The sequence below is a fragment of the Rhinichthys klamathensis genome, unplaced genomic scaffold (assembly GCF_029890125.1).
Source record: "Rhinichthys klamathensis goyatoka isolate OS25496 unplaced genomic scaffold, OSU_Roscu_1.1 h1tg000523l_1, whole genome shotgun sequence".
Classification (NCBI taxonomy): Eukaryota; Metazoa; Chordata; class Actinopteri; order Cypriniformes; family Leuciscidae; genus Rhinichthys; species Rhinichthys klamathensis.
Genome location: NW_026607002.1, coordinates 974,793 through 990,905, shown reverse-complemented (window position 1 = coordinate 990,905; position 16,113 = coordinate 974,793). Strand labels below are relative to the sequence as shown.

Here is a 16,113-nt window from a genome sequence, read left to right as displayed (position 1 = left end):
CCCACTGAAAGTTTTAAACATCTCCAATAATCGTTCTGAAAATGCAGCTGGATGCTCCCCTTTCCTCATGTGCATTTCAGATATTTTATCCCAATTAACTGACATCACACCTAAGACTTCAAGCAGTGCCTTTTTCCTCTCTGACTTATTAGCCTTTCGGTCCTTTACTTTCTGAGTTAAGGCTCCAGACAAAGTGTCAGGCAAGCACATTCTCAACAAAACGCATGCATCACCATCTGTTAAATTGTACACTTCAGCATATTCCTCCAAGTTTTTCAGAAAATCTAGTGGATCTTGTTTGACAGGATCAAATCTACCAATATTATTGATCACAGTTTCTAGTTCAGTTGGATTAAATCCTCGGACTATGGTAGAGGTTATTGGTTCTTCTCTTCCTTCACTAGCACGTATAGCGGTAGTAGTATGGACTGGTGCCATGGGAAATCTGACTCTACAGTCTGAGTATTGGCTACTAAATGACTGAGAATCTTTTTCCCAACCCTCAGCTCTGTCTTCCTGCAAATCTGGCATTTCTGGAACTGGGTTACACAATGTGACACCTAATAATGTCTTACTACAGTTTTTCTCAGTTGTGCCACTCTTTATCATAAACTGATACGCTGCCTTTGCTTCCTCCAAATTGTTGGACAATGTTTCCACAGATGATTTAAGCAAACTATTGTTTGTTCTCAGAAGTGCAATCTCATTCTGCATCTTGACCTTTTCTTCTTTCCATATCATGTCACTAGCCAGGTAATTTTTGGTAGAAAGTCGCTCATTTTCAGCCTCTAACTCATCTAGTCTCCTCCTCGTTACTTTGTATGAAGCAAAAAGTGCTTGAAGCGCATTAGCAATTTTCCCATTTTTGTTCTTAGGCATTTTGGGATCATTTTCAAACTTAGAGATAGCCCACTTGTACGGTTTATCAACAATACTCTCTATTCCATCAAACATTCCCTGAGAACCATGTTTAGCGATGTATTTAAGAATAATTTCTTCCATTTTCAAAAGTCTTATCGGGCTTTAGAGTTACTCGTGATCTAATTGTTATTCACAAAGTCTGATTTTAAATAACTACACGTTATCTAGTTTCTTTAAGATATCCGTTAGTCTAATTATTCACAGCTCCAGTACTTCGGACGCAAATGAACAAAATAGCCACACTACCCGAGGCTTAACTTAACCATGGCCGCAGTCCTTTGGACCTTAAATTTCACTGCACAAAACAGTTTAAAAAAAAATAACACGTCACAGTACGTCGGACAAAACCACACTACGTCGGGTTTTATGTTATTTTCTTAAAACAGTTTACTTATCCACAGTACTTCGGGCTTAAACAATATTTATACAATTTAAAACACTGCCACAGTACGTCGGGCAAAACCACACTGCTTCGGGTTCTTGTTTTAAATTTCACAGAGCCACGGTGTCAGACTCACTAATCTACACTATAAAACACAATCGTTGTGAATTAATTCTGTGACCACACTGCGTCGGGTCTATTCAATTACTTTAGAATTTCCTCAGAATTATTACAACTTTCACAATCGGTTTCAAATAGGCTGCATACACTTTTGTTTCGGTTACTTTAGAAACAACTGAACAATTCTGCCACCTCACTACTTCTGGTTGATTCAATTATTTTAGGATCTTAACAGAATTTATAAGAGACCAACACAAAGTTTCAGTTACTTTAGAAACTTTACACTTAAGCACTTTGTTTCAACTACTTTAGAAACAACAATTCCAATACAACTCTGCCGCCGCACTGCTTCGGGCTGATTCAGTTCCGTTAGAATCTTAAACAAAATCGTACAGAATAGGCTTAACAACTCCTCCTGCTAATACTGAATAAACCAAATTCTCTTCTGTCCTTAAATTTTCCTTTTCTAGATTTTTTTAAACGAGGGGTTTCCTGACAAAAAACAGCATAAATGAAAGAAAACGGCTTTTTCTTACCTTTCCCCACTTTTTGCTGGAAACTCCTGGAAGGGTGGCTCGCCAATGTAAGAAAAAATGATGTAGATGTCGAAGATCTCAAAAATGAAGTTTATTACAGCATAGCAGTGGCAAGGGACACGAAGCACCTTGGGTTCACTGGCGTCAGAATGAACCCTGAACTCATCCCAGCGTAAACATTTTATACCGTCTTACATCTGTCTTTCTCCTCAGCATGTAAATGAAGCTCTCTCTTAAATGTAAATTGAGAATAACAAAAAGTGGTACCTCTGTGTCCATGTCTTTGATCTTCTTTCAAATAAGAACGGCCAAATGTTTAAGGTGATAACATCTCTTTGAAGCTCCCTAATCAAGATGGTTCTTGAATACCCGCTGTCATTCCCACGCTATAGGTAATAAACGTGACTCTGTGATACTTTTAAGATTGTAAGGAATTAATTCTATGATAAATAAGCTCTTTTAAGTGAAGGAACATTTCAATACATCTATATTGGAGTGGAAGTTGGATCGGAGCAGACTATAATTTCTTACAGGTCTGTTGACGATCCCACGGCACAAACTGTCATCGTTTGGCGGAAGGGCTTTTTCTACCGCTGCTCCAACTCTCTGGAATTCTATTCCCCAACATATCCGTGACCTCTCATCACTACACGACTTTAAAACCCACATTAAAACACATCTTTTTGTCACTTGTTTCCCTGACCTCTGACTCTGTTCTGATTTCTATATGTACCTCTTTCTATTATGTTACCCTTCATTGTCTATATGTATCGTTTCTATGTCATGTTTCCATGTCAAGTGTATTTGTACTCATTGTAAAGCGACCTTGAGTTTTCTGAAAGGCGCTATATAAAATAAACATATTATTATTATTATTATTATATCTTTAAGTTTTCTGTAACACTTTATAATAACAATCATGGGGGGGCTTGGGGGGCCTCCATGTCCATTTTGCTTGGGGCCCCCAAATTCCTTCAAACGGCCCTGATCGTTAGATTTAATCAGCGTGATTTACTGCAATGCTTTTTTCCCTTAGTTGGTCAGAACAAAAGTGGATGTTCAGATGTTACTTGTTACTCTTACTTGTTCAGATTACATTTTCCGGTGAAAATGCTTATGTTGGTCATACTTCCAAAAAGTAGAATCTGTGATTCTGAATGCCAAAGATTCTCCTCAAAACATTAATTCATCCGCGTTGTGCCGTGCCGAGGCACAACCCACGTAAAGTTGATAATTCCGCGAATGACTGCAATTGCAGATTTCAAACAGAGAGGAAAAACTTCAGACTACAGTTTCAAGAATGACACAAATACTCACACCAGCCTAGCTTATATACATCTCATTAGAGCACATATAGATTTATAGAGGTTTATTTCAGGCATTGTTGTCAACACTGCTGTAGGCTAGTCACCGAATGCCAACAAGGTAGGCTACTAACCAAACTATTCAAATTAAATGTAATGCCTCACAAATGAAATAAAAAAAGATAAAGACATCAAAGAGTAAAAAACTGTATTAGCCTAGACGAGGTTATTCGCTTATTGTTTGCTGTGTCCACCATATTTATCTGAATGCCTGTAATCAATCAGGTAAAACAGCCCAGATGATTTATATTACACAAACTATATTGTTTTGAAAAAAATCCATTAAACCATCCAGTAATTTATTAAACGAGTTGCGATTTGAGGAGCGATCACAAATATTTTCAGTTCTATTCATTTTGTGAGTTGTCTCAAGGCCACGCCCACAACAGGGGAAATATCATGAATATTCATGTAAAACCTACCCACTGGAACAGTTTTACACAGGAACTGAATATTACACAACACCAGAAACAGCAGCTCATTTGCATTCAAAGGGACACACAAAAACAGCGCGATTGCATAGCAGTTTTAACATGCTATAAAAAATACCTGTGGGGTATTTTGAGCTAAATCTTCACATAAAAATGAATCTCACCACAGTTCACCTGAAAAACTTCAGAAATATTTGAATGCAAAACAAATGTTAAAGTAAAGTTGAATCATATCATTACAAATCATGTTACAGCGGTTGAGAAAAGAGAAGGGCAACACTTGATCAAACTATCACCAGATTTAAACTTCACTACTAATTTAACCATTAGATTTAACCACTCTATTAAAACTATCTGGATGTCAAATTATTTATAAGTACAATATTTGTAAATCATGGATGTGAATGTGAACTTTGCTCAGTTAGTTGAGACTTCGGGCAATGCTTTTTCTCATGATACCGTAGACTAGATGATCGGCTGAAACTCTTCCCACATGAAGAGCACTGGTACGGCTTCTCTCCAGTATGAACCCTCTCATGATCTTTCAGGCTTTCTAAATAAGCAAAACTCTTTTCACAGAGTGAACACTTGTACGGTTTCTCTCCAGTATGAATTTTCTGGTGTTTTCTTAAGTTGCTGGATGAAGTGCAGGTCTTCCCACAGTCAGAGCACACATATGGTCTCACACCAGAATGAATACGCTCATGCCCTTTTAAAGTCTGTAGTCGTGAAAAACTCTTTCCACAAAAAGAACAAAAGTGAGGCTTCACAACAGCATGAACTATAAGGTGTGCTCTTAAGTTTGATGAATAAACAAATGTTTTATCACACTGATCACAGCTGAATGATCTCACTCCGGAGTGAATGCGCAGATGAGTGTTGAGATTACTTTTCTGAGTGAAACTCTTTCCACACTGAGAGCATGTGAACGGTTTTTCTCCAGTGTGAATTCTCTTGTGTCTCTCAAGGTTTGATTTTTCTTTGCAAGTCTTTCCACACTCAGAGCAGGTGAAAGATCCTTTTCCAGCTTGTTTTTGTGCGATATTCTCTTCAGTCTTTGAAACGACAGTGTTTCCATCTTCATTTTTTAAACACTGAGATTTCTGTAACAGATGTTTGTCTTCCTTTTTATATGTCAGTTCTTCATCTTCATTTGTGAAATGATGGTGTTTGTCTTCATTCACTTCCATTGGATCTAAGTTAATTAAATTACATTAAAAAAGGACAAATGAGAAACAAAAATAAAAAAAAGTTAAGGTCTTAAAAGTCTTATTTAAAGGCACACTATGCAGGAATTTTGTTTTTGTCAAACAGCGACCCTTAGAGTCGCTGTGGAGTACTTGTATTTAACGTTACTGTCGTAAATACCACTCGACACGCAGAGCGTCTCTGCACTCACGGCCTGATACCCCTTTGAAGCTCAGAGCTGCCAACTCTCACGCATTGGCCGTGAGACACACGCATTTGATTGGTTTCACACGCTCACACGCCACACCCCCGATTTCTCACGCTGAAGTGTCAACCTGGTCAGTCAAATGTCTGGAAGATGAGTTAATCTATATATCTACCTGTTGAGACACTCGTGATCGACTAGTTATGCAGCAAATTAGTTAAAAATCTCCCGGAATCCAGAGCGAGCGCGCATGCGAGACAGAGATTGTGCTCCAAACCGTGTAGCACGCGTGCACGGCAGAGAGGGAAAGCGAGCGAGAGACCTTGCGTGTGCAAGCTAAAAAATGCCGTGTTGTGGTTCCGGTACACCAGCCATGTCAACGAAACGAATGAATGAAAATTTGCTTATCAATGTATATCTAAATTCGTGCCTAAATCTTTGTAGAACTTCAAAAAAAGAAACAGAAAAGATGCTGCAGCCAATGAGCCGCCGGCGGGGGCCGACTCAACCTCCACGGACAGTTTTTAATATTTTATCATCAGACAATAACTATTCAAGATTTTGCTTTACTATAATTTTCGGGACAATTAGGGCCGGATTTTCGGGACGTCTGGTCACCCTATGTGGCGGCGCGCGCGCAGTCTCCACTCGGACGCGCTCTTCAATCTATTGCCATTGCGGAGACTCTCTATTCATTCCGGTGAAATCACAAAATAAAATGCACACAAACTTAGAAAGATTTACTTACTAGTCCATCAACAAGATCGCCAGGCCCGCATCACTGTTGCATCCAGTGCTGCTTTTTAGCTCGCGCCAACGACTGAAAAGCAATAGGTTACTATAGTAACCCCGGTTCTCTGAAACATCGAGTGGAGAGATCCATCTATGGGAAGGGCATCCGTACCTGACCTCTGCAGAAGCATCCAATTGCACCAAGTCTGGCTAGACAGACAGAAGCGCACAGCCAATGCCAGGTAAGGCCCCGCCCCCTTACCTAAGGCATATAACGGCTGCAGGCGCTGCTATTCTCCAGTAAGTATATTCGCTTCTTGTGCGGCAAGCGGGGCAAAGCTGGTGGATCTCTCCACTCGATGTTTCAGAGAACCGGGGTTACGATAGTAACCTATTGTTCTCTTTCGTCATCTCGTGTTCGAGATCCACCTATGGGAGAGACATGGACAGCTCCCCGATTGCCCAATTCACTCACAGTGAGGTTCTGAAAGCCAGAGAAGGACGGGTCGCCCCAGCGAGGCGGTGCCTGACACGTCCCACAATCATGAACCTGCAATTCAAACGCACACACATACCTGGTGTGCACATGCAGGACATAAAAACATGTATGTGGCACACACGATAATACCCCAGCAACACAATTGTGCATATATACACCCAGAAGGCATGCTTGGTGACTGAAATGTGCATGGCCAGCCGGCCCATACACTCCTATTCGATCCTTCCAACGGGTTTTCAGGGAAGGGTTTTCAGGGAAGGGTTAAGACGACCCCCCCCGAGAGTGCATGTAGCTCACTGACACGTTTAGCTGATGCGAAGGCCAAGAGCAAAACTGTCTTCAAAGACAGCACCTTCAGGGAAATACTCCCCAGGGGCTCAAAAGGAAACTGAGACAGAGCCTCCAGCACCAAGGAGAGGACCCACTCAGGAACAGTTCTCCTGATGACTGGCAAAGAGCGACGGGCACCCTTCATAAATCTGCGGATTAGAGGGTGCTGCCCGACTGTTGAGCCCTCAAAACCCACATGGCAGGCCGACATCGCAGCCAAGTAGACCTTAATAGTGGAAAAAGACCTCCCTTTTTCCATCAGGTCTTGAAGGAAACACAAAATATCAGGAACTGAGCACTGATAAGATGTGAGACCACGCCCATCACACCACCCTTCGAACACTTGCCACTTACAGCCATATAAGGACCGTGTAGAAATGGCCCTGGCATTCTGTATAGTAGCAATAACACGGGGCGATAGCCCCAGAGCGCTTAAGTTCGTCCTCTCACGGGCCAGGCACAGAGAGCCACCCGGTCTGGGTGTGGGTGGTAAATCTCCCCTTTCGCTTGAGACAATAGGTCTGTGCGAGGGGGGAGGCGCCACAGCTCGGCATATAACAGAGGGATTACCTCCGCCAGCCACGGTGCTTTGGGCCACCTGGGTGCTATAAGAATGAGAGACAGGCCCTGCTCTCTCACCCTGGCCAGTGTGGGAATTATAAGGCACAGGGGAGGAAAAGCATACAGCAGCACTTTGGGCCAAGGGTGAGCCAGTGCATCTACCCCGAGGGGCGCGTCCAAGTCCTTTAGCGAGAAGAACATATAGTTGGGTCATCTATAGCATTTCCGTGACCGTGGAGAGCGAAGGTTCGTTTCTCACTGGATTTGTCATCTGTAAAGGTTAAAGAAAAAATTTAGCCAGGGTGCCCCTCACAAAAATGTGGGGAAATTTTGTGAGAGCCCTATATCCAAAATGGCTGCCGTCAGCCAAGCTGGAAATTTACTTTTTAATGGTTTTGCCCACAGTGCTGCATAATACATGGTTTCTGAGACTATTTGGGTCACAAAATTCATAAATTATGTAGATTTATTGATTTGACCTATTTTTGACCTTCAAATTCAAGATGGCCACCAATTTTTGGCTCTTTAAGGCGAGACACTACAGGTGAATAGGGTAAAATGTTTAACTTACAGATATCACCATGAAACTTTACCAGTTGATTACTCACATGAATAGGAGAAAAAAATGTATTGTTAGTTTTCTGTAATTCTATGTTTAAATATGCTAATCAGGCTATATCTAATTAAATATCCACTAATTTGCATATATTTTGAAGTGACGAATCTGACCATTGGAAAAAACAAGGCTCAAAATTATTTTAGCATTTTGTTGATATATTCAATGAAAAGACATGAGGGGATTATGAATATCTCTTTTTGTTACCCTGTAAATCAGAAAATACTGCCAATAGCCTTACATTGATTTCCGCCCTCTTTTTAGGCATAAAATGTCATATAAATCAGGCCAAGAATGATATATCAACAAATCCCTCTGGACAAACCTTCACAATATAGTTAGGAATAAGACTGTACAGTTTGGTGTATGTAGGTGCTACAGAAGTGGAATATCGTCACTAGGAGTGTGAGAAAAAACGTCTCGGTTACGTATGTAACCCTCGTTCCCTGAGTAGGGAACGGAGACGTTACGCTGAGTGACGACGAATGGTGTTTCGCTTAGAAAGCCTATCGACTTCAAGTATTAAAAAACGAGCCAATGGCAAAGAAATGCTATGGGTCTGCGGGATTTGCATGGCGCAACTCCGCCCCACCTCATGGGTATAAAAGGAGGACGCCGGCAACATGCAGATATGTTTCTTCGCTGAGGAGCCAAGACTGAACTCAGGCGATCCCCGCGGTACAGCGGAAGTGGCAGGAAGACGTAACGTCTCCGTTCCCTACTCAGGGAACGAGGGTTACATACGTAACCGAGACGTTCCCTTTCGTTGTCACTCCAAGTTACGTCGAGTGACGACGAATGGGGTTCCAGTCTAATCAAGCCAGCTTCACAGCGGTCTTCCAGTGCCCTGCGTAAGTCTGAGCTCCCTGTTGTGAGAGTGGCACGGACGAAGGACTCGTACTTAACACAGGAATACCAAGGTACACTGGGAAGCATATCTCAGAGGAAATAAGCAAATAGTGGCTGCCCAAAGGGGGGACTTATAGAATACACATATGACCGGGATGGGGGTTGCATACGGAGAACACTGGGGTGTCCAGTCCGAAGGGTGGAATATTTCAACCCCAGGGGAGCAAGGTGGCTTGCCAAGGGAAAGACACATGCTCAGAGAGGCTTACAGTGGAAATACTCATGTGGGGGTCGCTCAGAGGGGGGACCATGTGTTGCCGGCGCCGTCTGCACTTCGCCGACTACTGCGTTGTGTTCTGGTGCACTGATGACAAGACGCTGACGTTCCTCAAGACACTTTATTCTGCACACTGCACAATTCCAAAGAGAGCAAAAGATCAGGGTTCTTTCCATCAGAATCAGCCTCTCTCAGTCAAATAGACTGCAGACTCAGCATTTGATCACATTCAAAAATCAGAAAATAAAATAAAGAAAAATAATTATAGAAAATAAACATATTGCATGTCATTTCTGTTATTGACTAAGGGCTTTTAGCTTTTATAACATGAAAGAAACCATCCTCTTTCCAATAATACATACAGTAATATGCACAAAGCAAAATGTACATACTTTACATCTAGGCTGTTCAGTGCCATTGAACATCAATCAACACAAGAAAACTTTAAATGAACCAGTTAGGAACACATTAGGCCTATACTCTAAACCTGGTATTGGAAGTACATACCTGCACAATTCCAAAGAGAGCAAAAGATCAGGATTCTATCCATCAGAATCAGCCTAACATAAGAAAAAGAACAACTGAAACATGTAGGCTACATCAAAAGAGGATAGAATAGTGAGCGCTAGCTACAGCAAAACAAAACACGAGGTTAGCTATGTCAGCAATTTATTATGCTCTCAAAACAGAAAAGTTCTCAACTCATCTCAAATAAATGTATGTGCACTCATCATAAAATACACGTACAAATTACCATGTGCACTAAAACTAAAGTTACAACAGGTAAATGTCAAGTTTACATTGCACTGATGTAAATACGTACCTCTCTGTCAAATAGACTGCAGACTGAGAAAAGAACACGAAAATTCAGTATATAGCCAACACTCTAGCCTCTATCCAATAGACTATCCAATAACAGACAAAGAGCTGGTCCGAGGTCCTCAAACACTGAGTTCTGTCTACATAGGCGCGGAGAGCACGTACTGGACAGAGCAGTGCCAGGACTGGGTCTGCCTCCTCCAGGCAGCGCTTGCAGGTTCACCACCTGGTCCCGGAAAGGAGTGGTGGGAACCTTGGGCACATATCCAGGCCGGGGGTCTCAGGATCACATGAGAGTAGGCCGGCCCGAACTCCAGGCATGCTTCGTCAATGGAGAATACGTGCAGGTCCCCTACCCTCTTGATGGAGGCCAGTGCAACCAGTAGAGCTGTCTTCATTGACAGGAAGTTAAGCTCCACTGATTGCAGAGGCTCAAAGGGAGCACTCTGCAGGGCAGTTAGAACCACTGAGAGGTCCCAAGAGGGAACGAGGAGGGCAAGGAGGATTTAGTCTCCTCACTCCTCTCAGGAACCTGACGATCAGGTCGTGCTTTCCCAAGGACTTACTTTCGCCTGCGTCATGATGTGCGGCGATAGCGGCAACATACACTTTCAGGGTGGAGGGAGACAGCCTTCGCTCCAACCCATCTTGCAGGAAGGAAAGCACGGCACTAATCGAGCATCTACGGGGGTCTTCTCGGCGAGAAGAGCACCAGTTGACGAAGAGGATCCACTACCTACCTTCGAACCTGGACACGCTGATCGGATAACATTCCGATCAGAAGCGCGTTTAGACTTGTCTTTTCAATGTCTATGTGGACAACATCCGGATACAGGTCGCATGTTAATGCCAAGTGTAAACGCAGCCTCTGACGGCAGGTCGGAGTAACTGGTGCTCGGAGCGTCAATTTAAGGCTATTGGCAGTATTTTCTGATTTACAGGGTAACAAAAAGAAATATTCATAATCCCCTCAGGTGATGTCTTATATCAACAAAATGCTAAAATAATTTTGAACCTTGTTTTTTTCAATGGTCAGATTCGTCACTTCAAAATATATGCAAATTAGTGCATATTTAATTAGTTATAGTCTGATTAGCATATTTCAACAAAATTACAGAAAACTTGCAATACATTTTTTTCTCCTATTCATGCGAGTAATCAACTGGTAAAGTTTCATGGTGATATCTGTAAGTTAAAAATTTTACCTATTCACCTGTAGTGTCTCGACTTAAAGAGCCAAAAATTGGCGGCCATCTTGAATTTAAAGGTCAAAAATAGGTCAAATCAATAAATCTACATAATTTATTAATTTTGTGACCCAAATAGTCTCAGAAACCATGTATTATGCAGCACTGTGGGCAAAACCATTAAAAAGTACATTTCCAGCTGGGCTGACGGCAGCCATTTTGGATATAGGGCTCTCACAAAATTTCCCCACATTTTTGTGAGGGGCACCCCGGCTAAATTTTTTCTTTAACCTTTATAGATGACAAATTCAGTGAGAAACGAACCTTCGCTCTCCACGGTCACAGAACTGCTATAGATGACCCAACTAATAGGACAATGGTGGTTTTTGCGCGAGGTGAATAGATCTACGGTTGCCTGTACGAATCTCATCCATAACAAATCCACTATCTGCGCGTGAAGGCGCCAATCTCCGTAGATTGGGTTCTCAGAAGTCCCAGCGGCACAACCTGGATGGATGAAGTCATGAGACCCTGCCGCCTGAGGCATGTGCGATATTGCACTTACTCTATAACGATATTGCCCCCTCTCTGAACTGCGACAGACAGCTCATTAGAGAGCGAACGCACTCTTGAGAGAGACGCGCTTGCATGGAGACTGAGTTCAACTCCAAGCCCAGGAAAATTACATTCTGACTGGGTATAAAATTGCTCTTGCTCACATTCACCCTGAAACCGAGGGATGTGATGTGCACGAGCACACGGCAGGTGTCTTGCAACACTTTCTCCTTCGATTTGGCTATTATTAGCCAATCGTCTATGTATGTCAAAATCCTGAGACCTGACATTCTCATGGGTGCCAAGCCCGCCTCTGCACACAGACAAAAACACAGAGGACTCAGGGCAAGTCCAAACGGCAGAACTGTGAATTTGTAATAAGTGCCCTGGTAGGTGAAACGAAGAAACTTCCTGTGTGGCGGATAAATGCTTATGCGGAAGAAAGCATCTTTCAGATCGACCAAAGTGAACCAGTCGTTCTGTTTTATGGCGCGGTCGAGCGAGCCATGAGTTAACATTCTGAAATTGTATTTCCTCAAATGTTTGTTCAACACACGGAGATCCAAAATCGCCCTATCTTGGGAGCCGTCCTTCTTTGGGACCAGGAAATACTGAGAATAAAATCCCTGATTCATCAGATTGGGGGGCACCAACTGAATCGCTCCCTTGTTTAGGAGGGAGGATATTTCCTTTTTCAGAATGTGTGCGGCGCTTTCTTCCGTGTGTGAAGAGAGAACGCCGTTGAAATGCTGGGGTTTCATAGCAAACTGAAGTCTGTAACCCTGCATTATTGTACGCATAACCCTCTAACTCTCATAACATAACTCTCGTCCTCCTCGTCGGCGGAACCGGCCGGTTCGGTGACGAGATTGAGGTTGCCTGCGAAGATGTCCTCTTCGGGGAATGCAGGATTGGGCTGGTCAGCCCAAATAAGTGAAGTGGCGCCCCGGGAGTCCCCCGGTAGAGCGTCGTCGTCACCGTGTTCCCCATCCGAGTCCGAAAGGCCGAGTTCGGCACACTGAGTCGCAGCAACTTTCAGACGGCGTCGTAAAAGCTTCCTAGGCAGCATAAGGCAATGACTGCAATTCTCCGGGTTCTCCAGGGCTTCTTGGCCATGTTTGAGGCCCAAGCAGACCACGCAGAACGAGTGCAGGTCCTTCGCAGCGATGAGAGCACCACACGCGGCCGGGCAGGCCCGTGATAGGCTGTTCCCTGGAGAAGCAGCAGGTTTAGACAGTGACATGTCGGCGAAGAACTCGGAAAAATCCGTGGCGGGCAGCCGAGGCAGCAGGGGAAGGTGAGAACGGCGAGAGCGCGGGCGGCTCCAGATGCAGAACACAGCTGAAAACAAGATGGGCTGAAAAACAACTGTCACGTCTGTCGGAGGCTGATCAGGCGATATGTTCTCCTGAAGACACGCAAGTGAGCAGTGAAATCCAACCGAACTGTGTAATAGCAGAGACCGCGAGAAGAATCAACTGGAGAATAGCAGCGCCTGCAGCCGTTATATGCCTTAGGTAAGGGGACGGGGCCTTACCTGGCATTGGCTGTGCGCTTCTGTCTGTCTAGCCAGACTTGGTGCAATTGGATGCTTCTGCAGAGGTCAGGTACGGATGCCCTTCCCATAGGTGGATCTCGAACACGAGATGATAAAAGAGAACCCCATCTATGGAAAAGCCTGACCGAGTGGGACTCTTGTCTGGTTCCTCACGCGGTCAGATTCTCTTTTACTTTTCCTAGTCTCTTCCGACCGCGTTTTCTTTGCTTTTTCCATCGTCGAGTATCACGTCTGAATTGAAATGCACGCAAGTGTCTTCATGCTTCATATGACGTCGTTGCCGTAAAGCATGTCGTGATTCTCGCGAGATTTGTCAGGGGCGCTCCTCTCAAACTTGCATTGCTGTTTTTTCCAGCGGCGTCCCCCCTAAGTTTTACCACCAGGATAATTTGCCCTACTATGAGTTTGTTTACCACCGAAATGACTTTGAAGCTGTTATATTAAGGTACAATTCTTGCATAGTGTGCCTTTAAACACATATCTAGTTTACTACTGAGTTTACTAGTAACTACTTGTTTTCGATCCATTGTTGTTTTTCAGTTTTCATCTTAATGTTCCTCATCAGTCATTAAAGAGAATGAAGAAAAACACCAACCTATTTGTTCCTCTGTATCTTCATCTTTTATTCTGCAGGGTTCTTCCTTAATCTCCATCTTTACAATAGTATGTCCGTAGTTTCTCCTGGAGTAATTCCTCCTGCTTGCTTCTTCTTCTTCTCCTGTGGGAAGATGGGAATATTCCCCAGCATTTAAACTCTCATGAACGGCTGTGGGAGCTTCACTGACTGAAGGAGTGAATTGCTCATTTAGCAGATGATCATCACACTTACAATCACTCCAAATTATTCAGGTGCAAATGTTTTGCTCAAATAGTCGTTTAGAAACAATTCCATGATTTTTTTGAGACATCAGGACATCAGGTCTTTTAAGTTTAAATGAAAAATAAATTTATTAGATAAATAAATAGAAATAAAAAACTTAAAAAAAAACTAATAATAACATATACTATATGTGCAAATATTTAAATCCACAAGCATACATAATGCAAACCAATGACAGTTAGAAGAGAAAATAGAATAGATTGTGACTATATTGAATTTCAATAGAACGTCAATCTTGACAATTAATTGAAACAAGTTTGCACATAGTTTATAATATAACTGTTATGGAACAGAGACTCAAGACAGAAGGTGATGGTGAAATAAACGTATTTATTTAAACAGATGAATGGTAAGTGATAAAGGTAGATGAGAAGGTATATAGACTGGATGGCAGATGATGATTATACTGACGAGAAAGTCCTTACAGATGATGAGAGGGGTTGTGGATGTAGTGGAGAGGTCGCTGGAGCTGGTGGAGAGGAATGGAGAGATCGCTGGAGTCGATGGAGAGGAATGGATGACACAGGTAGGTAGATCGATGGGTATAACTTCAAGGACCATGTAGGAGAGCATGGGTTTGAGTCTTTACTCTAGAAACGAGACCAGACAATGAGGCCTTGTCCACACGGACATGGGTATTTTTATAACCGGAGTTTTTCCTACAGCGTTTTGAAAAAAAATCCCGTCCACACATGCTCGGTCTCCGTCTACATGAAAACGCAAAAACACGCTATCAAGCGCGGTCAAGAGCATGCCACGCCAGCAGGCGGCGATATAAACCTTAACCGTAAAGCCACGTTGGCCAATCAGAAGCGCAAATCGGACGTCAAACACAGCGGATAACGGCGCACACTCTGACGTCGCAAGGCAAAAACCCCGGTTTCACTGTCTACACGACAACACTGTAACCGGCGTTTCTGAAAATCCTCACCCTGGCAGGGTTTTCAAAAATGTTCGGTTTCAGTGCGTTTTCGTGTGGACGAACGGCCGAACCGCGTACAAAAAGTCACGGTTAGAAAAATACCCGTGTCCGTGTGGACAGGGCCTGAGACTGTGGGTGACGAGTGCTTTTGTGCAGACTGTGATGAGGATCTGATGACGTACAGGTGCGGGGTGATTAGAACTCAGTGACAGCGATCTCTGTGATTGTGTGGTGGTGGAGCCTGGCTGATCTCTGACAATAACATAAATGCTACTGTAGTTTAATATAACAATATTAACTAAACTTTAAAAAAGGATGTAATGATTCAATTAGCTCCCCAGTACTTGAGCGAGCACTTAATGCATCATAGTCCTTCACGTCTATTGCGATCTCCAAATTCTGGCCAGTTGATAATACCTAGAATATCAAAATCGACTGCAGGCGGTAGATCCTTTTCCTATTTAGCACCAAAACTCTGGAACAATCCTAACATTGTCCGGGGAAGCAAGAAGAATGGCATCTACGCTAATGTTAGTCTTTCTGTTTTTTTTTTCGAGGTTTACTGTCATCAGCCGGATCCGGGCCGTATCCAGATCAGATGGTGGACCTGCACCTAGACACGACCACAACGCATCCCTGAAGTGTCAGCAGAGATTGCCAACTAGACTCTCCCCTGTGAAGGCCTCATCAACACGACAGCCACCGGCACTGATCCTCAACAAACTCCTTTCCTTACCGGCATGACTCCGATCTTAAACCAGATGGAACTGGATAATATTCTGAATGTTCTGACCTGTAATGCTGCCTGAATCATAATCATACACTGTTCATACATTGGCCAGAGGAGAACTGAGCGACTGAGTCTGATTTCTCCCAATATTTTTTCTCCACTCTATCACTGATGGAGTTTGGGTTCTTTGACACTGTTGCCTTTAGCTTGCTTATTTGGGGACATTGCATTGAATATTAAACAATATTATTGATCTGCCTGCATTGACACCATTATACGAGAACTGAACTGAGCTGAACGATGACGTCAGTGTTTTCTCCAGAGCGGCTATATATATAAATGAACTAGATTAGTAACTTTTGTACAACAAACCATCACTGAACTTACATAAGCTAGACTGTGTTGCTTTTTTCTTCAGGAAACAAACTTTATTGCAATATTTTCATGTTAT

The 16,113-nt window shown here is 43.0% G+C and overlaps 2 protein-coding genes across 3 annotated transcripts in view; one reads left to right on the top strand and one right to left on the bottom strand.

The window, feature by feature from the left end:
- LOC130073045 (gastrula zinc finger protein XlCGF7.1-like) overlaps positions 1-16,113 on the bottom strand; it is a 471,752-nt gene that overhangs the window by 372,561 nt on the left and 83,078 nt on the right. The window contains exon 5 of one of the 2 annotated variants that reach the window (XM_056238441.1): positions 13,726-13,839. The exons of the other annotated variant lie outside the window; for it this stretch is intronic. Coding sequence (XP_056094416.1) covers positions 13,726-13,839 — 114 coding nt within the window. The remainder of the gene's footprint in view (positions 1-13,725; positions 13,840-16,113) is intronic. 2 annotated transcript variants of the gene reach the window in all.
- Positions 1-16,113, top strand: part of LOC130073057 (gastrula zinc finger protein XlCGF8.2DB-like) — a 154,058-nt gene that overhangs the window by 83,685 nt on the left and 54,260 nt on the right. The window lies entirely within an intron of this gene.